Here is a 21,500-nt window from a genome sequence, read left to right on the forward strand (position 1 = left end):
CCCCGCGCGGCTCCTCAAGTGCAGCCCGAGTGGACACTGAGGCCGAGGAGGCGCCGGGAGGGAGCGAGGGCTGCTAGCACGTTGTCACCTCTCACTATCACACTAAATAATCATGCTGACAAATAAATCTACTACTAGCCATCTCCGATCTTTATGATTTTTAGAAAAGTCCATTATAATTCAATAATATAAAACTCTGATCTCCCAGGGTTATTCTTTGCTGCCTTCTAGGCCAGTGCCTCTGTTTTCAGAAGCAGAGTGATTACTTTCCTGAGCCATGTGTATCCCACTCCCCCCTTCCGCTGTGTGTTGAGTTGCAGGAGAGGACTTAGGGGTATTGGTTTGTCTACCCTTCTGCTTTGTTAGAGCATCAGCAAATGTTCTTCCTGCATTTTGGGATTGGGGAGGACCTTCCAGACAGGAAGTTGTTGCAGTTTTTGAAAGGGCCAAGGACAAAGTAAGGCATCTGTTTTTATCTCTGTTAATAAATTTTCCTAATGAGATTGGAGGTGGGCAAGGCTGAAACCCAATGGAGGTGGGGAAGGGAGCAAGAGTCTAAGAGGCATCATGGATAATCTTCTTGGGCCTCTCAGATTCTGACTCCACTAAATATGACCTCTCAACGTATCAGGTCCTGCAAGATTGGGCAAATGGAAAAAGTGAATTTAGAACTCAGGGCCCTATGAGTCCAGAGCCCATGCTGTTGACTATCCTGATAGAGAGAAATCTGATTTTTGTTTAAACCAAAGCAAGCTATGATTTTCCTTCTTCAAGCAATCTATAGGGGACAAACTGTGCGCATCCAGAAAGAAAGAAAATGAGTGGCTAACCCCATTTCCTCAAGCAAAGCAGATCAATCAGGCCACCCTGCTTTTGCCACCTGCCCTGTCCTCATGCCACACTTTCTCCTTCCCCACAAAAATGGGCCTGCTGGTCCAGCACTTCCAGCACATAGGGCTCTCCCTATCCACGTCTTCTGTTACCCTGGTACATCACCTGTCTGTATCATACATACTGACCGGAACTGATGTGGGAGTGAAAATTCCTTGCACTCTTCAATGGAGCATTTGCATGCTGATTAGCCTAACACTAGTGAGATCCTCTGCAAAGATTAGTGCATGCTTTCAATTACAGTGCTGAGACATATCAGTGTTTTCTTCTCCATGCCTTTACACATTTATTCTTCATTTCTCCCATCTCTCTCCAGCTCCTTTCCCTGGTATCCTGAATTTCATTTTTATTCATTTACACGATCTCTTACACCTTTCTCTAGTATATTTCTTCTGTTATGAATAGTGGAGGCAATTCCTTGCTCTTTTTTTTTTTTTTTTTTTTTTTTTTCAAAACCATGCAAGAAGCACAGCACTAAAAAATTTCCAAAACAAGAATGAGGATTATGATCAGAGAAGATGAAGCTTGCAGGAGGCATACGGTGACCCTCCACTCTACATGTGCAACTTAAGAAATCCAACAAACAAATCCTCACATTTACCAGGATGGTAATTGGAAATGACTACTTACACATAAGCCAATTTTCCTTTTAAAGAGAGATTCCTGTAATCTTGGTTCTCTTTGGAATGCTTCAAATGCATTGGATTTACGAAAGAGGTGTGTATGTAATTTTTGAAACTGTGGGAAAATGCAAGGTGAGGAGACATGTTGATATTTCCTCTGGGTCCTATTTGCATTAATAGTTTTGCCCCATTGCCTTCCTGTTGGATTTTGCTTTAATACTAACAAGTACATATCGTCTAAGAACTGAGAGCCTGTCTCAGGGAGGTAAACAGAGATGTGCTAAGATGAGCTGGCTGGTGAGAGGAAACTAGAAGTGCAAGTTGAAAGTAAAATGTTCTCATCTGTATTTGTAAATCCATTTTTAAGGGAGAAAATGAAGTTGATTTAAATGTCCCAGCACTGCCTGACAGCTGCCCTGGACTTAGGAGTGCATCTGATGTGGCCTGGGTCATGGTGACGACAGTGAACTGGCTTCATGTTGTGAGATGTGACTAGAGCCATCATATAGGCTGGCTTACTATTTCCGTAGAAAACCTAACTCTCTTCCTCCTCTCACTTCCTCCGCTCACCTCCTCTCTCAGTGTTGTCTTTTCAAGGTGAGCAAGCCAAGCCTAGCTTTCTGCTCCAGCAGCTGCTATTAGAGAGGAAAAACAGCTCTGTGTCCTCGTTATCTCAATTTCAGTAGCTTGAAAGATAAGATGGTGAGAACCGCAGGGCTTTGGCCATAGCTTATGAAAAAGGAATAAATTGGAGAAAACACAGGTGTTCTAACTTCTCGTATACTGCAAATTATTCAGTCTCTTTGGGTGAAAAATAAGGTTATACTAATTGAAAGTCCGGCTTGTGTTCAGTACCATATCATGGCTAATCCATTAAGTTGTCTCAAATGTGTTATTTTTCTCCTTTCCCTCCCTCTGTCTCTCTTCCTTTTTGGTCTAAACTGCTTAATCAGTTTTTATTGAGCCTCCATTGTGTGCCAAGCCAGCTCTTTTGAAAATTAAAGTTCCAGTAGTCTTAACGAATCATGCTTTCCGAAGGGCTGTTCCTAAATGGACAGTGTTCTTGTTCTACTGAACTCCATTGCTGCATACCAAAGGAGAAGGAAAGATGTGTAAATACTGTTTTTCAGGATGAAAATGGAAACCAAAGGACTGTCTGAAGGCGACTACATTCCTGAGTGCCCTGTGGGTTCATGACCTTGCTTATTCCCCAGCCCGCACCCCTCAGCAGCCCAGTGCTTTTGACTGGGGAGTTCTTTTTCTGCTTACAAGACAGTCTAGGATGATATGGGGTTGGTAGATGTTAATGATCAAGAAAAAGTTATATTCTATTTTTTTGCCTAAATTAATGTATTGCCTGATTTTAAATAGGCAATCTTGTGGAAAATTACAGAATATTACAAAACATATCCCTTGGTCTCAAAAGTAAAAATAGGGTTGGGGGATACTCCTAGGAGGGGTCTTGAAAGATTGAATTGCACACTGCAAAGCAGGGCAAATGGCATTTTTATGTGTTTGCTGAGGTGTGGTGTGGGTAAAGGAAGCCTTACAAGAGAAAAGTAAACATTTGCTGGAGTCTTTGGTATTGAACTTAAACAAAGCCATGCCTTTGTTCCAGTTTTATAAGGTAATGGATGTTAGGAAAAGCTATAAAGCTGGAGTTAATTCATATATAAAAGGAATAATCTTTGGAAGGCATCTCACCAAAGGTATCAATGGCTAGATCTTTGTTAGAATTTTTTCTGGACTGAATTTTGCTTAGGACTCTGTAATTAACATGTAAGAACTATTGTATTGTGCAGAGAATTAGACTGCATACTTGGATTTCATAAATGATTGTGTGTGCATGTATACACAATGACTAATATTTGTTCAGTGATTACCCTATACCAGGCACTCTGCCAGGCACTCCATATACATTATGCAATATTCATATTTTTAAGTGAATAACAATTTCCATGTAACTAATGAGGAATTTGAAGCCCAGAAAAGTTAACTAGCTTACCTGAGGTTGCACAGCTAGTGCATGGTAGAACTGGAATTCTAACCTTGGGCTGTCTGGTTCTGAAGCATGTGCTTTTTCCATGGCACCTTTTTGTTTTGGAAAGACCTAGTAGTAATATCTCCTTTCACCTCTGACAAGGGAATAATCATTCCTGTGAAGCAGCACACCCACTGCATATCAGGCACTGGGCCAGGTGGTGGAGGTCCTGAACAAACAAGCCAGGCAGAATCCCTGCGCTTAGAGAATGTTTGGACTAGGCTAGGAACTGAGATGCAGATGTAAATAATTGAAATATAAGGCAGGTAAGTGACAGTGACTCTACGGGAGATAAAGTGCTAGAAGAAAAGGTCTGAAGAGAGAGGCAGCTCCATTATTTATTTTTTTACATTTTATTTTTTAAAATTTCAAGTGAAAAATTGAAAGACTAATACATTTGATACCACTTACCCTTCACCTAGGTTGACTCATTGTTAATATTTTGCCAGATTTGCTTTATTTCTCTCTCTCTTTCTCTTTCACACACACACACACACACACCCCTACACCTTAGTTCTAAGTACTTCAGCATGTAGAGAGGTCCTCTTTCTGTGGGATCGGGAAGGTACAAGGAAGGATGTGGCACATAGGGTGTGTTTTCAGGATCAGGTGGACTTAGACATAAGGAAGCTGGAAGAAGAGTGTGCAGTGGGGAACAAGGGAGCATCCAAAGGTGCAGAACCTGGAAAGCACAAGGAGAGAGGGCACTGCGCCACTCAGGAGAGTGTGACACTCAGGAGACAAGTTAGTGTTAGCTGTAAAGAGGGGATGATAGAAGTCATGACAAAGGATGAGATTGCTGTGGAGAGAATTGGAGGGTGGGCAAAACAGGGTGAAGGATGGGACTTTAGAAAATGTAGAGGGAGAGGAGCTGGAGAAGGAAGGGGTGGTGAGTAAGAGCAGAGAAGAAGAAAGGGGAAGGAAGGAAGGAGAAGGAAGGGGTGGTGAGTAAGAGCAGAGAAGAAGAAAGGGGAAGGAAGGAAGGAGAAGGAGGACAAAGAGGACAAGAGAGGGCCACCAAAGCCCAATGGTTTAGGCAGTGATTGTTCAAACTGTGATCCTCAATAAGCAGCATCAGTGCTGACTTGGGAGATTGTTAGAAACACAAATATTTGTATCTCCCAACCCAGGCCCACTGAATTAGAAACTCTGGGGATGAGGCCCTGTAACCTGTGTTTCAGCCAGGCCTTCTGGCGATTCTGATGCATATTAAATTAGGAAACGCCTGTTATAAAGATGCTGCTGAGAAGGCTGCCCTTGCTTTGAAGAAAGCAATTTCAGAAGTAAATTTATACACGCACATGTGAACAAAAGCCACGTAGAAAGAAGTTCATTCCAGCATTGTTTATGACAGGAAAACACTGGAAACAACCTAATGTTGAAGAAATTGTCATTCTATATTTCATGCTTTTTTAAAGAGAGAGAGAAAGTGATCTTCAGACTTTATTGTTAAGTGAAAAAAGCAAGATGCAGACCTGTGTGCGTTTTATGCTACCACTTGTGTAAAATAGGAAATGATGTGTATTTGCATTTGCATAATGTGTTTCTGGAAAGATACTCAAGAAATTGTTGGCTGGCTGGGGAACAAGGAAGGGAGGTAATTTTCACAGTTTACCCTTTTGTGCCTTTTGGATTTTGTACCATATTCAGGTATTGCGAACTCAAAACAAGTTTTAAGTATTAAACATGGACAGAAAAAGCTTCATGTAATAAATGCTGAAAAAGTTGAGTGAATTAATCTTTCCATCTGTACTGAAGTTCTTCTGCCTGGGAGCTCATTATTTCACCAAGCAGCCCAATCTCTCATTACGCAGTGTCAAAAGTCTCCCTCACCCCGATGTGCTGCTTCGCAAGATCTGCTCATGACAGAGCCGAGTGGGAGAAACTGTTGTAGTTTGAAGAGCAGTGAAGGTTTCTGCCTGAGTGACTTCCCCGTGCTCTCCCCAGCAATACCTGGGATTCAACCCCTCCCAAAGTGCTGTGGGGAGAGAGATTTAATGTTTTTAAATCAATGTTCCTTAATTAAATGTTTGTTCCATTAATGCAAATCAGAACTCATCTACCTTTGGATCATTTGAAGTTAGCTTCACAAAATCCCCAGGGAGAGAATCCGGCTGGAAGGTAGCAATAGAGGGAGGAAGTAGTAATCCTACAGGAAGGAGGGCTTGAACTGGGGGACCCTGGGAATGCTAAGGAGGCCACCCAGGCAGGAGCATTCAGGGAGGTAAAATGGAGAGGACTTTGTTGACTCTGCCATGTGGGTGAGAGCTTGGAGTTCAAGAACAGACCAGCTGAGAGACGAGCTGTCTGAACGGAGAGAGATAATGTTGATGATAGTAAAATTCTTTCGATGTTCATGACACTCTACAGTTTAAAAATATTATTTCATTTAAGTGTCACAGTACCAAGGTAGGGATTGCTATGCCTATTTAAAAGAAGAAAGTGAGGCCCAGAAAGGTTAGACAATGAGTCCAAGGCTGTAGTGCTAGGGTTTGCACCAGGCACACCATTTTGAGCCTCTTGGCGGATATTTTTTTCTGGCTTTGCTTTACTTTCATTATAATCAAACCCAGGTTTGGCTTCTCACCACTTGAAAGCCAGACTCAAGAGACAAGGGTTGGTGGAAGGAAAAGCAGGTTTATTCAGAAAGGAGCATAACCAAGAAGATGGTGAGCTAATGTTCTAAGGTACCATCATAGGTCAGTACAACCTTTAGGCTCTTTCAATAGTAAGGGCAGGAGGACAAGAAGGGGGTTGAGATCAAGAGGTAACCAGTGACAGCAGACATCTGGACAGCAGTGAGTGTCCGAGGAGGCTGGGAACTTCCTTGTCCTTGATCAGGTCACAATGCTCCTAAAAATCTTTAACAAAACATAAACATAGTTAGTTGTTTACATACTTCCCCTTTCATCCTAGGATTAGTTATAAAACCTACATGACTGCTGTTTTCACATATTACGTCAGTGCTCTGAAATCATCCTTGCCTATGTGTAGGAATGGGTAACGACCCCTTAAACAAAAATGGAGTTAGTTATGTTAGTTCTTTTGCTGTCTCACTGTTACGTCTTCTCACCCTCCAGCTTCAGAGAAAGCTCTTTCTTCCTCTCATAAAACTTCACTTTTGAGTTGATCTCCTTTATCCCCTGCTTCTGAGGCTCTTGACTCCCACAGCCACTCCTCTCTGCAGCCTCTTACATACCTCATCTCTTGTCGTGTGGACGCCTCCTTCATCTCAGAAGTGCACGTCTGCTGGGCCAGCTGCCCGCTCCCAGTGCTCCCATCCCTCCCTTAGCTGAGGTGCTTCTTCTCCATCTCTTTGACCTGTCTCACTTGCCCAGCAATCACCTTCCTCTCCTCCCTTCCATTGGTCTGGCCTCTGGAAGTAGCATGGATGCTCTCCACTACTGAACACAATGACCTTTTCTCAGTCTTCATGCCCCTGTCCTCTCTGTAGCTTGGATGTTGGAGGCTATGGCCACAGCTCTATCTGCCTTGGCCTCAGAGATGCACACTTGGCCTCATTCAGTGCTTATTACTGGATCACAGTGATAAAAACAGATTGATTTGCCTCTTTCCTCACCACTCCCTGCCTTTCAGGTTCTTTCTTCACTTTCCAGATATAAACTCTCCTTTTCCATTAGGGTGATCTCTACATTTTTTCAGAGCCAGCATGAGCTTTTTTTCCCTTCCATCTCTCTTTCTCCTGTCTCAAGACTCCTACAGGAAATCTTCCCTGGCTGCCTTGTTGAGCTCTCTTCTTCTTTCTTTTTTTTTTGAGATGAAGTCTCGCTCTGTCACCTAGGCTGGAATGCAATGGCGGGATCTCAGCTCACTAAAACCTCTGCCTCCCAGGTTCAAGCAATTCTCCTGCCTCAGCCTCCCCAGTAGCTGGGATTACAGGCATGTACCACCATGCCTAGCTTATTTTTGTATTTTTAATAGATATGTCGTTTCACCATGTTGGCCAGGCTAGTCTCGAACTGCTGACCTCAGGTGATCCACCTGCCTCAGCCTCCCAAAGTGCTGGGATTGTAGGTGTGAGCCACCATGCCTGACCTTCTCTCTTCTTAAAGCAAACAGAGTCTGGAGTGTTCAATTTAATATCTAATTACATACCTTCCACAACAGTGAATACTGTTGGACCCCCACCTTTTCCTTGAGGGTAGGGCCCTGCCATAGATAGACTTCTGTATTTCCCATGGCCTCTATATATAGCATCTTCATAGTGTGGGTGGATGGATGGATAGATAGATAGATAGATAGATAGATAGATAGATAGATAGATAGATATTGATGAAGATATTCATGCTTAATATATAGTTGATGCTCAATTTATGATTGTTGATACATAACATCTAGTCAGAGCAGCTAACTCCACTGTACTAAACTGACTTCAGCTACTCATATTAATCTCTGCTCTTAGGAGGTATTGCTTATGAAAGCAAGAACATAGATAAAGTTGTGTTTAGAAAAATAATTTATCTTCTCTTAAGTTGTTGGACAAATATTTGTTGACTGTCTACCATGGGCCTAGTACTGGGAATACAGTGAGCTTGAAGCAGACAAGTACCCTCCTCTTAAGGGCTTTTCAGCATCATACAGCAAACAGATAATTAAACACTAAGCAAATAAATAATAAGATAACTTCAAGTAATTGTATGTGCTATGAAGAGAGGAGAAAAGAGAAATTTGACAGACTCTGCCACTGGTCATGGGCCAAGGGGTTGAGAGGAGGAGGAAGAAGAGGTAAAAGGCAGCTCTCCATGGAATGGTCAAGGCAGATATTTCTGCAGAGTTGACATTGGACTGAATCTGAATGAGAAGAAGGAGCTGGCAGTGTGATGATCTGCAAGGACAGCACAGAAGGCAGAGCACACAGCAGGCAGCAAAGCCTCTGAAAGGAGAACAAACAAAAAATTGAGCACTGAAAGAATACGGGAAACTATGGTAGAGTATGTGAGTCCACCAAGTGTGCATCTCTGTGTATACATACATACCCGCAGAATTGAGAGGAGAAAATAAATCTTTTATCAGGAAGAAAGGAAGAAATGAAATAAACATTCTTAAAAAGTACTTCCTAAAAGTGCTATATCATTGTACATTTTATGAAATCTAGGCATTTCTTATATCCTCAACAAAATAGCAAGCTCCCTGAGGGCAGGTAGTCTGTCTTACATCCTGTATTCCCATCTCCCAGCACGATGCCAAGCACAGAAAGAAGACATTAAATCACTATTTGATGAATACATGCATAAAAAAAGATGGTTGCCCAAAGCTGAGATTTCACATTTTAATATTGTTTACTTTTAGTCTATCTTCTGTCTCAATTTGGCATTGCATCTGCACACAAATACAATCCTATCAAAATGGAAGAAAAAAGGTAAAATGTGAGAAAGCTGTCTGTAGAAATTCTAAAAACCAAGAAAGGAAGAGTGAAGAATCTGGCAAAAGCACATTTATATAGTTATATATTGTTTGTGAAAGGAAAATGTTAAAATGATTATTTCTTAATACATACCTTGTACCTGTGATTTAGAGGCTTATCCTGTGCAATTTCTTGGAAAATAATTTTTTTTCAACCTCAATTATCAGGATATAAGTAGCTTTCTTAGTCTTTAAAGAGAAACATCTTAAAAGTGCAAAATACAATTGTTTAAAGAGGAAAATAAATATATTGTATCAAATCACAGATGTTACAATTTTTTGAATCCCAAGTTGCTTTCTGAATCAAAGGTAGGCCCATTTATTTTAATGGAAAGCTCTCAGAAAAAGCTTTAGGAGTCAATAATCAAGTTAATGTAGCAATTCTAAAGCTCATTGATTTGTGTTTATTTTAATAAATCTTACTGCATGCATAATGTACACCTGAGGGGTATTATAATTTCAGCAAAGTCACTTGCCTCTGGTAGAAAACACAAAATGGGAATTGTAATTCATATGTAACAAATGATTTTGTAAAAAAACGCCAAATATCATGAGACTGCTTCTATTTCTGGGAAAGATCTTGGTACATTTAGAAATAATCTTTCTATCTGAATCAACCCTTGAACTGATGACAAAATTAAAATTGTATCTATTATCTGCCTGAATACACCTGATCTAATGAATTCTTTCTTAAAAAATAAATTACATGCTATTAGCATTATAGGAAAACAAGTAAGTGAGGTTTTACAAATATTATATGCGCATTCGTAACTTTCTTAATGCTTGGGAGACAGATAGATTGTTTATGGCATTTATACATCTTTTACATAATCAAAGCTTCCACCGAAGTGAAAAATAACTTTCTGTGCGTGACATTTGGATGAACATTTGGTAGAGGAAATTATACCTTTTCCTTAAGCCCCTCTAATACATATTTACAAACAAGTGCTTTGTAGATATACTTCCAAGTAATTTGCTTTCACATTTGCCTGCTGTGCATGGAGCTGAGATATGGTTGGGTTTGCAAGATGAAACAAATGAATGCTTATCAGTCTCCAAGCTAAGGCTTTAATGTCCTTCCATGACTTCCCAAACTCCTCCCCACCCCCAGTTTCAGTTAAAGTTCAACCATTTGGGTTTTGAGTGCAGCACAGCGAGACTATGATTGATACCATCAGGTACTGAAACTGTGCTTTGCCAGTGGGTCAGGCAGCTACGCAAGAGGAAAACAATGCCAACCCTATTATAAAATCCCTCCCTTATAGGTTCACTGGGAGCTGACAACACAATGTAGCAGAAAAGGCAGATTCTTGTGTTGTTTACTTTTAATGGAATTAGAGAGCCCATTAGAGCTTCTGCTAAGGACCTCTCTCTATTGAGAGAATCCAGCCTAAGTGTCTCCCGGTGAAGTCTGATGTGACCTTTAAAGACCATCTCTCCTGGGTGGTTGGTTTTTATAACTCCTCCAGGGAAAATTCAGTCCATGTATTATAGTATATTGCCAGTAAGCAATTATTTCAGTGGATCTAGTGGGGCTGTCCCACTTAAATGGCCCTTGTAAATATTCACAATCCATCACGTCGGCTCTTAGTTGAGACTTGAGCTGATAAGACCACATTTAATATTGCTTCCTGTCTGTCTGAGTGTATGTCCACTGTGAGTGACACGTGGTTAAATCAGTGAGCCAACCATGAATCTTAATAGCTTAGGAAATAGTCATCAGCACACTTTTCTCCTCTGGCTCCTGTAGTTCTAGCCAGGCTTTATGAGGAGTGGAAAATAACCAGTCTGTGTTAAGACTCTTGTGATTATGGCCACCATCAGGAAGATCTCTATGAAGGACGTGGCCAAAATGATGAACAACTGCATAGCTCCCCAGAGTGATCATTTGCTTTGCTGACATACAACTGCATTTATATACTCTGGCCAAGATGTTTTTCAGATGTTCCCTGAAAAGTATACTTTTTTATAACCTAAAGGTTAGTGTTTGATGAAGCTGTTGTTATCTTTAGAGCATCATCATACATTCTCTCTCAATCATCCCTGACTTCTGTGGTTGCAGGAACTATAACCAATGTGTCTATGCTAGCACCTAGCACAGCCTCAGGAACTTAGTAGGCACTTCAAAAATATTTGTTGCATAAATGACTGTTAAATAAAAATTCTCTGCCATTAGGGCTTCTCCAGGGACAGTAATAGCATTTTCTGTGTGGCTGTAGTGGACAAAATACTTACACCATGAAAAATCAGTAGGAGAATCAGACATAGCGTGTTTTTTCTTTCTTTCTCTCTCTCTTTCTCTCTCTCTGTGTCTCTCTTTTTCTTTCCCTCCCTTCTTTCCTTCCTTCTTTCCTTCCTTCCTTTCTTCCTTCCTTCCCTCCCTCCCTCTCTCTCTCTTTTCTCTCTTTCTTTCTCTCCTTCCTTCCTTCCTGTCTGTCCCTCCCTCCCTCTCTCTCTCTCTCTTCCCTTCCTTCCTTCCTTCCTTTCTTCCTTCCCGTCTCTCCCTCCCTCCCTCTCTCTCTCTCTTCCCTTCCTTCCTTCCTTCCCTCCCTTCCTGCCTCTCTCTCTCTCTTTTCTTTCTCTCTTTCTTTCTCTCCTTCCTTCCTTCCTGTCTCTCCCTCCCTCCCTCTCTCTCTCTCTCTTCCCTTCCTTCCTTCCTTCCCTCCCTCCCTCTCTCTCTTTTCTCTCTTTCTCTCCTTCCTTCCTTCCTGTCCCTCCCTCCCTCCCTCCCTCTCTCTCCCCTTCCTTCCTTCCTTTCTTCCTTTATTCCCCTTCCTTCCTTCCTTCTTTCTTTCTTTCTTTCTTTCTTTCTTTCTTTCTTTCTTTCTTTCTTTCTTTCTTTCTTTCTTTCTTTCTTTCTTTCTTTCTCTCTCTCTCTCTCTCTCTCTCTCTTTCTTTCTTTCTTTCTTTCTTTCTTTCTTTCTTTCTTTCTTTCTTTCTCTTTCTCTCTTTCTTTCTCTCTTTCTTTCTTTTTTTCTCTTTCTTTTTTCTCTCTTTCTTTCGAGTTTTGCTCTTGTTGCCCAGGCTGGAATGCAATGGCACAATCTCTGCTCACTGCAAACCTCCACCTCCCAGGTTCAAGAGATTCTCCTGCCTCAGCCTCCCGAGGAGCTGGGATTACAGGGTCCCGCCACCACACCCAGCTAATTTTTGTATTTTTAGTAGAGATGGGGTTTCACCATGTTGGCTGGGCTGAACTCCTGATGTCCAGTGAGCCACTCACCTCGGCCTCTCAAAGTGCTGGGATTACAGGCGTGAGCCATCGCGCCCAGCCTGTGTGTTCTTTCTTAGTAGTCTTCATCACTCAGTTCCTGTGAATCACCTGACATTTGCATCTTTAGTCATTCTCTTTTTCTTTACTGTTCCTCAGTCCTTGTCAGGCCCCTGCTGTAAGCCCAGTGAATGTGTGGGTTTGTATTTCACTAGTGTTCTTCAAGCCCAGGGCTCTGTTTTGTCTTCCCGGGGCTTCTGTACACACCTGCCTCTCTGTACACACAACACAGAGGATGACTCTGTGTTGGTCACCGCTGGATCACTCATCTGTCTCCCTCTTGGACTGTCAGCTCCGTGAAGCAGGATTTTGGGTTTCTTTTCCATCCCCCGTATCTAATGTTGTGTTTGACCCATTGTGGGCTTGTGTGGATGTTTACAGACTGAATGAATACATGAATTGAAGAAATAAATGAAGGAAATGAATATATTGGTAGTTAGATCATCTTTTTTTAAAGCAACTTTTCGTGGTGTATATTTAAGATACACAACATGATGTTATGGAATATATGTAGATACTTTATCCATCATCTCATATCCACCGTCTCACACAGTTACCCATTTCTTTTTGTTTTTGGCAAGAGCAGCTAAAATCTACTCATTTAGCATGGATTCCATATACAGTATATATATTTTTTCTCTTTCCCCCGACCTCCATCTACAGTACACTTTTATTACTGATGGTCCTCATGTTGCACCTTAGTTTGCTAGATTTGTTGGCATAATTAGATCGTTGTTGGGCACTTGTTTTCAGAGAGTGGCTGGAAGTGTAAGAGCCCAGGGGTCAGGGCATAGGGTTTCTGTAATCAACCTGTCACTAAGCCCTGTCATCTGGCCTGACTGGTGTGGATGTGGTACCCCACTAAGACAATCCTCAGTGCCAAATGAGGAGCTCAAAAATAAAATAAAAATGAAGTTTATAGAGATGTAGCACTAAAAATGAGATGCCTGGATTGCCAAAAGCCTACAGGCTTTAGGTTTGAAATGAACTAGATCGGGCCTAGTAGTTAAATCAAAATTTCAAAAGGCTTTTATTTTATTTATTTATTTTGAGATAGGATCTCGCTCTGTCACCCAGGCTGGCAGGGTAGTGGCGCGATCTCAGCTCACTGCAGCTTCAAACTCCCGGGCTCAGGCAATCCTCCCATCTCAGCCTCCCAAGTAGCTGGGACTACAGGGATGCACCACCACACTCGGCTGGTTTTTAAAGTTTTTGTAGAGATGGGATCTCACTATGTTGCCCAGGCTGATCTCAAACTCCTCAGCTCAGGTGATCCCTCTGCCTCAGCCTTCCAAAGTGCTGGGGTTACAGGCAAGAGCCACCGCGCCCGCCTGAAAAGCCTTTCACATGCAGTCCGTTTCTCATGGTTTTACTTCCTTGAGGGCTGCTCTCCATAGTGTCGCTGTGGTGTGACGGACTTCAGGTCCAAGGCTTAAAGGTGAATGGAAAACCCAGGGAATCAAATAAGACAAGCATTAAATAGTACATCAAATGAAATAGTTTTCAGAACACATAATTGTACAATTTTAAAGCAATAAATAATTTAACATTTTATTTTAAATAAAAAGAATACATGTGGCATCAAATGAAAATAGTACCAAGAGTATAATACAGTGTACCTGGATCTCCCCAGAAACCACCTCTTAATCATCAGTGTAGTTACCACGTAAACCTGGGTGCTACACTGAAACCTCCATTCTGTGATAAATCACTCTTAAATGGTATCAATGGTCTGCCATCCACTATGTAAAATGAGGAGAATTTTAGCTCATTTACACTCCTCCCTCTTTTCTTACCAAATTTTATAATAAAATAAAATAATTATTTTTAGTTCTTTTGTTGGTCAGCATTATAATCTTATTAATTTCCTGGAGTTTCCATTTTTTTGAATTCGTGTGATTTCTCTTACATCTCTTGATGCCTTGTGCTGTAAGGTGAGGATACCTTCACCATATTCACTATATTTTCTCTCTCCTGTTTCAGATCTTACATTTAACAATCTTTGACTTTTTCACTAACATGAAAGTATATACGTATCTACATTTTGTCCTGCAGGGGGATCCTAAAGGGAAAATTGAAATCTGAAGACATTGACTTGTGTAAGGTTTCTTAGCTGGTTAGTGCTACAGCTGGGGCTAAGACCTGAGGCATTTGACTCCCAATCTAGTAGGCTTTCCGCAGATAAGCTCAGTGATTCACTCATCTAATGTTTATTGAGTGCTTATTTTCCTCCAGGCACTAGGTACCAGTAATACAAAAATAATAAGTGGTCTCAAATTGCATGCTTCATAATCAAGGAAGAAAGACAGATATGTAAACAAATAACTAGGTTTCAATGCAGTAATTTGCAAAGGAAGGTGTTATCTGATTTTTTTTTTTTATTCCACAGGTCAGAAATTAGAATAACTGATATAACTATTAGAAGTGGCAACTTTGATGTGTTGAGGAAACAGTGTTTTACCCAGGCCACTTATGCATGTTTAAAAAATAAGTAAGACTTTGCTGATATACTTCCAGGAAAGCAATTTAAATGGTCCGTTTCAAGATTAAATATGAAAGCAGATTTTAAAAATAATGTATAATTATAAATTATATGTTTTATGCTCAGCATGTTTTTATGTGAAAAGATTATCAAAATATTCTTCAGTTGTCCTTATGGGGTTGTTTAGTATTTTGACTTAAAGTCTAAAGTTTATGCATTTATTGTACATTCTTTTTATGGTGACTTGTGAACTTTTTCTTTCTGTTTCCCTCAGATTTTCATCACCGTGAATTGCTTGAGTACAGATTTCTCCTCCCAGAAAGGGGTGAAAGGACTTCCTTTGATGATTCAGATTGACACATACAGTTATAACAATCGTAGCAATAAACCCATTCATAGAGCTTATTGCCAGATCAAGGTCTTCTGTGACAAAGTGAGTAAAGATGACAGTTTTTTATAAAGGTATCTTTGTTATTACGTATTACTTTTAATGGCATTTCTTCCTTGTCACCTTCACTTGTCTAGTGGTGTCAAAATAGTCACTTTACTCATCACAGTGGGAGTGGTAATCTTTTATTCTCAGTTCCTGTTAGATATCTAGGAAGTCTTCAGTCAACTGTATTTTTTTTTTCAGTTTATCATTTTTATCACTAAGTTAACGACTGACTGTTTCTTAGCTCAGGCTGCTATAACAAAAAACCGTAGACAGGGTGGCTTAAACAACTGAAATGTATTCCTCAAAGTTCTAGAGGCTGGAAAGTCCAAGGTCAACATGTCAGCTAATTTGGATCTTAGTGAGGGCTCGCTTCCTAGCTTGCAGACAGCTGCTTTCTCACTGTGTCCTCACATGGCATAGAGAGCGAGCATGCACACAAGCTCTCTGGTGTCTCTTTTGCTAAGGACACAAATTCTATCATAAAGACTCTACCCTCATGACCTCATCTAAACCCAATTACCTCCCCCAAATTTCACCTCCAAATACCATCACATTGGGAATTGGGAGTCCAACATATGAATTTTGGGGGCACACAAACTTTTTAGTCTATAACACATTGTGCTGTAGGTTTGATCCAATGAGATAGCTCAAATAACAGATTAATATTCTTTACTGGGCGTAGATCCTGTCCCAGAGCATATCAGTGCATCCGTTATTATTTTATGGGTTAAATGGGACCTCATCTAGGACTTTTTGGAATGGAAATAGCACTTATAAAATAAGTTCATTAGTACATATGCACTCAGTAAACATGTACTTTGAATCTCCCTGAATCCCACCCCAAAAGAGTTGAAAAATTTGAACAGAAGAACTTAAAACCCTATGATTAGGTGACAGGAAATCCTCACAAATCCCAAATATGAATGGGACCAAGCATCAACAATTTCAAACCCTGTGTGATATCAGCATTTGTGAGGGAAAGTAATGGGGCCACTTGATAGCCAAATAACAGGAAACCTACAAAGTTGTCCAAAGTACTCACTGGAAAGTGAAGTGGGCTGTCTCTGGACAGCATGTGAGACTTGGGTGGGAGGGTGCAGATCTAGTGGATTCTAATTTGCCAGTGAGTGTAAGAGGACTGAGCATTGAAATGTTTTGGGCTCTATGAACTCTGGGAAGTCAGAAACTAAAGTTCCCTTCTAAGACAAAATCCTGCTCTGGAAAAAAAAAAAAAATTCTCGGAGTAAAGTCCAAGTTGATTTGGAAAAAAAAAAAGGTGAGAAGGAAAGAGGTCAAAATGAAAATGAAGAGGAAGATGGGAAGGGATACAGAGTAGGCAGATCTCAGAAAATCTGACTATATTTGTATCACTTTGTGAACACACCAGATGGGGACCCTGGGAGCCACGAAACTAGAAGAAATCCTGGCTCACTCATTTCACTTGAAAATGACCAACAGAAAAGAAAAAGCAGTTGAATCCCATACAATGTTTCATGAAAAAATAGATTAAGATCAGACTGACTTCCCTATGAATAATGAATGCGTTTCAAAAAGATAGGCCCACAAAACAGGTGAAAACTGTAGCCTAATATTTCAAAATAAGCTAAATGAAATTAAGGAAATAATGGACGTTATGAAGATCAACATAAATCTCAATTTGAAAAAGTCAACTTGAGATGTGTAGAAAATAGAATGACTTGAAAAAGATGAGTTGGAATTCAAGGAATTTAGAAATAAAAGATTAAAATGGATTAGAAATAAAAACTATGCTAGAAGCAACACAAGAGTAAATAAACATAAAAGATAATGCTTTAAGAAAAGAAGCTAGGAAACAAAATTTTTAAAATCAAAGGAAATGAAGAAAGAGGTGTGAGAGAAAATACAGATATAGAAGAAAGGTAAAGGAGATGTAATATAGACCGGGTGCATGGCTCACACCTGTAATCCCAGCACTTTGGGAGGCCAAGGTGGAAGGATCACATGAGTCCAGGAGTTCGAGACCAGCTTAGGCAACAAAGTGAGACCCCTGTCTCTACAAAAAAAAATGTAAAAATTAGCCAGGTTCAGTGATGCATGTCTGTAGTTCTAGGTACTCGGGAGGCTGAGGCAGGAGGATTGCTTGAGTCCAGGAGTTTGAGGTTGTGGAGACCTATGCTCCAGCCTGGGTGACAGAGCAAGACCCTATCTTAAAAAAAAAAAAAAAAAAAAAAAAAAAAAAAATTCCAATATACATATAATAGGAATCTTTGAGGAAAAAAAAGTGGGGGGATGGAATACTAAAAATACATTGCTTTAAATATGCATTTAAATACATATTCTCAAAGGAAAACCTTAAACAGAAAGTATATGTATTTAAACAGTCCACCACACACTTGGGAAAATTGATCCACTATAACCAATACAAAATAGTTAAGCTATTGGACTTTTTGAAAAAAGAAAATAATTTTCTTTGGGCCTCTAAGTAAATAAAATAAATATTAAATCACTTATAAGGAAAATTTGATTATCAAACTTTTCAACAGCAACACCTTGTCAGAAGACAATGATATTTAAGGTAATCAAGTAAAGAAAATGTGGGCCAAGGATTTTATACACAGCCTAATTGACTTTGAAGTGTAAAGACTGCAGGCACAAACAAAATAAACAAATCCCCAACATCCAGAGAATATTTCTTCTCAGGGACTCTAGTAGTGAACACAATTTAGACAAGCAGTATTACTGTAAAGATATTGGTAAAACGATGGGTGGTGCGCATTCAGGATCTATTTACCTGTAGATCTAATTCTAAATGATGGCAGAGACAGTGTGACAGTATATTTTGACAAGGTAGACATCGTACAATTGTTTTAAAACTGGGAAGGATAGGAAGGGTATATGAGCAGTAAAATAAGTTGACTAGCTGCTTATAGATTAACTGTGAGTGAAAGGATAGTACTTCATATTAGATGCTGGGGAGAGAGAGGAACAGGAAGAAGATATTAGTAGCCAGTTCACTGTTGCCCATCACTCTTTTTTAAAATTATTTTTCCCTAAGTTATTGGGGTACATGTGGTATTTGGTTACATGAGTGAGCTCTTTAGTGGTGATTTGTGAGATTTTGGTGTGCCTATCACCCAAGCAGTACACACTGCACCATATTTGTAGTCTTTTATCCCTCAACCCCCTCCCACTTTTCCCCAGAAGTCCCCAAAGTCCATTGTATCATTCTTATGGCTTTGGGTCCTCGTAACTTACCTCTCACATGTCAGTGAGAACATATGATGTTTGGTTTTCCATTCCTGAGTTACATCACTTAGAGTAATAGTCTCCAGTCTTATCCAAGGCACTGCAAATGCCATTAATTCAGCCCATCACTCTTACAGGTGCTGCAGTCAGTTGTATTAAAGGTTTAATACTATTAACATGTTTGAGAGTTCTGGTTTAGCAGTGGCAGGAGAAAGCAGAGATGGTCAGGAAAACAGAAAGAAAACATGTAAACAAGAACTGCATAGGGGTTAGGGACATGCGGTGTAGCAGTAAATATCCCTAAAGTCTCAACGGCCTTTCAGGCCATGATGATTTCAGTTAATGCCAATCATCCAGCCATCAGAGCAGCAGAGCAATCAATAGGACAGTTTCCATGACACTGGTAGGACAGTAGGACAGTACACAGTAGAACAGTTTAGGACAGTTCAGAGTACACAGTAGGACAGTTCACAGTAAGGCAGTCCAGAGTACACAGTACACAGTACACAGTACGACAGTACACAGTAGAACAGTTCACAGTACACAGTAGGACAGTTCACAGTAGAACAGTTCACAGTACACAGTAGGACAGTTCACAGTAGAACAGTTCACAGTACACAGTAGGACAGTTCACAGTAGAACAGTTCACAGTACACAGTAGGACAGTTCACAGTAGGACAGTTCACAGTACACAGTAGGACAGTACACAGTAGGACAGTTCACAGTACACAGTAGGACAGTTCACATAGGACAGTTCACAGTACACAGTATGACAGTACACAGTAGAACAGTTCACAGTACACAGTAGGACAGTTCACAGTAGGACAGTTCACAGTACACAGTAGGACAGTACACAGTAGAACAGTTCACAGTACACAGTAGGACAGTACATAGCAGGACAGTTCACAGTATACAGTAGGACAGTACACAGTAGGACAGTTCACATAGGACAGTTCACAGTACACAGTATGACAGTACATAGTAGGACAGTTCACAGTACACAGTAGGACAGTACATAGCAGGACAGTTCACAGTACACAGTAGGACAGTACACAGTAGAACAGTTCACAGTACACAGTAGGACAGTTCACAGTAGGACAGTTCACAGTACACAGTAGGACAGTACATAGTAGGACAGTTCACGGTACACAGTAGGACAGTACACAGTAGAACAGTTCATAGTACACAGTAGGACAGTACATAGCCGGACAGTTCATGGTACACAGTAGGACAGTACACAGTACACAGTAGGACAATACACAGTAGAACAGTTCACAGTACACAGTAGGACAGTACATAGCAGGACAGTTCACAGTATACAGTAGGACAGTACACAGTAGGACAGTACACAGTAGAACAGTTCACAGTACACAGTAGGACAGTACACAGTAGAACAGTTCACAGTACACAGTAGGACAGTACACAGTAGGACAGTTCACGGTACACAGTAGGACAGTACACAGTAGAACAGTTCATAGTACACAGTAGGACAGTACATAGCCGGACAGTTCATGGTACACAGTAGGACAGTACACAGTATGACAGTTCACAGTACACAGTAGGACAGTACATAGGACAGTTCACAGTACACAGTAGGACAGTACACAGTGTGACAGTTCACAGTACACAGTAGAATAGTTCATGGTACACAGTAGGACAGTACACAGTAGAACAGTTCACAGTACACAGTAGGACAGTACATAGTAGGACAGTTCACAGTACACAGTAGGACAGTACACAGTATGACAGTTCACAGTACACAGTAGGACAGTACATAGTAGGACAGTTCACAGTACACAGTAGGACAGTACACAGTATGACAGTTCACAGTACACAGTAGGACAGTACATAGTAGGACAGTACACAGTAGGACAGTTCACAGTAGGACAGTACACAGTATGACAGTTCATAGTACACACACAGTAGGACAGTACATAGTAGGACAGTTCATGGTAGGACAGTACACAGTATGACAGTTCACAGTACACAGTAGGACAGTACATAGTAGGACAGTTCACAGTACACAGTAGGACACTTCACAGTACACAGTAGGACAGTACATAGTAGGACAGTTTCCATGACACAGCAATCAGTAGGACAGTTTCCAAGACAGTAGAGAAGTTTCCATGACAGTTTCCAGAGGCCTGTTAAATCAACAGACACAGTTGTATAGGAATGGTGAAATATCAAAGGTACAGACAGCATAAGCAATTTGCCCAGAGACACACAGTGAGAATGCAGAGTATTTAGATGCAAATCTAGGTCTAATTTCAAACTCATTCTCCTGGAATTGATAAATAACTTTAAACATAAAATACCGAAATGACAACTGGCATTTCAACACCTCAACAAAGAGCCAAGGTAGGCTTTAGAAACAAAACCAAACCAAAATTCAGCTTATATCTTTAATTCAGCATATTAAACATTTTCAAATGATGTATAACAGACAATTTTTTTTTTTTTTTTTTTTTGAGACAGAGTCTCGCTCTGTCACCCAGGCTGGAGTGCAGTGGCCGGATCTCAGCTCACTGCAAGCTCCGCCTCCCGGGTTCACACCATTCTCCTGCCTCAGCCTCCCCAGTAGCTGGGACTACAGGCACCCGCCACCTCGCCCGGCTAGTTTTTTTGCATTTTTTAAGTAGAGACGGGGTTTCACCATGTTCGCCAGGATGGTCTCGATCTCCTGACCTCGTGATCCACCCGTCTCGGCCTCCCAACAGACAATTTTTTAAAGCAAAAATAAGGAAGCATTTAAATAATTTGAATTCCCTTACTTTATTTCAGATATTCCGGGGGAGACTGTAGAATCCCCTTCCATGAATCCCCTTCTTGGAAATAAAGAATAAAGTTAGAGATGACGAGAAAGAGGGGGAAGAATTGGATAGAGGAACCTGGCAATCCATTCATATTCACTTTGGTAGTTGGAATTGAAAGTGAGAGAGAGGGCTTAAGGATTCTCCTAAAATTATTTTACATTATAGTGTTAATGTAATAAATACTAAGAAAAACAAAGAATAAAAGCATGCATAATGTACAGCGAATGTTATGTTGTTGTTCACCTAAGTCCTAGAATGAGAGGGACTATAAGACACTAAGAGGGCAGATAC

The 21,500-nt window shown here is 40.6% G+C and overlaps 1 protein-coding gene across 10 annotated transcripts in view; it reads left to right on the forward strand.

Moving 5' to 3' along the window:
• GRHL2 (grainyhead like transcription factor 2) overlaps positions 1–21,500 on the forward strand; it is a 184,709-nt gene that overhangs the window by 116,214 nt on the left and 46,995 nt on the right. For all 10 annotated transcript variants that reach the window (XM_065519483.2, XM_073999234.1, XM_065519484.2 and 7 more), the window contains exon 9: positions 15,007–15,165. In XM_065519483.2, the coding sequence (XP_065375555.1) occupies positions 15,007–15,165 (159 nt within the window). The remainder of the gene's footprint in view (positions 1–15,006; positions 15,166–21,500) is intronic.

This window comes from Macaca fascicularis, chromosome 8, assembly GCF_037993035.2.
Source record: "Macaca fascicularis isolate 582-1 chromosome 8, T2T-MFA8v1.1".
NCBI classification, from domain to species: Eukaryota; Metazoa; Chordata; class Mammalia; order Primates; family Cercopithecidae; genus Macaca; species Macaca fascicularis.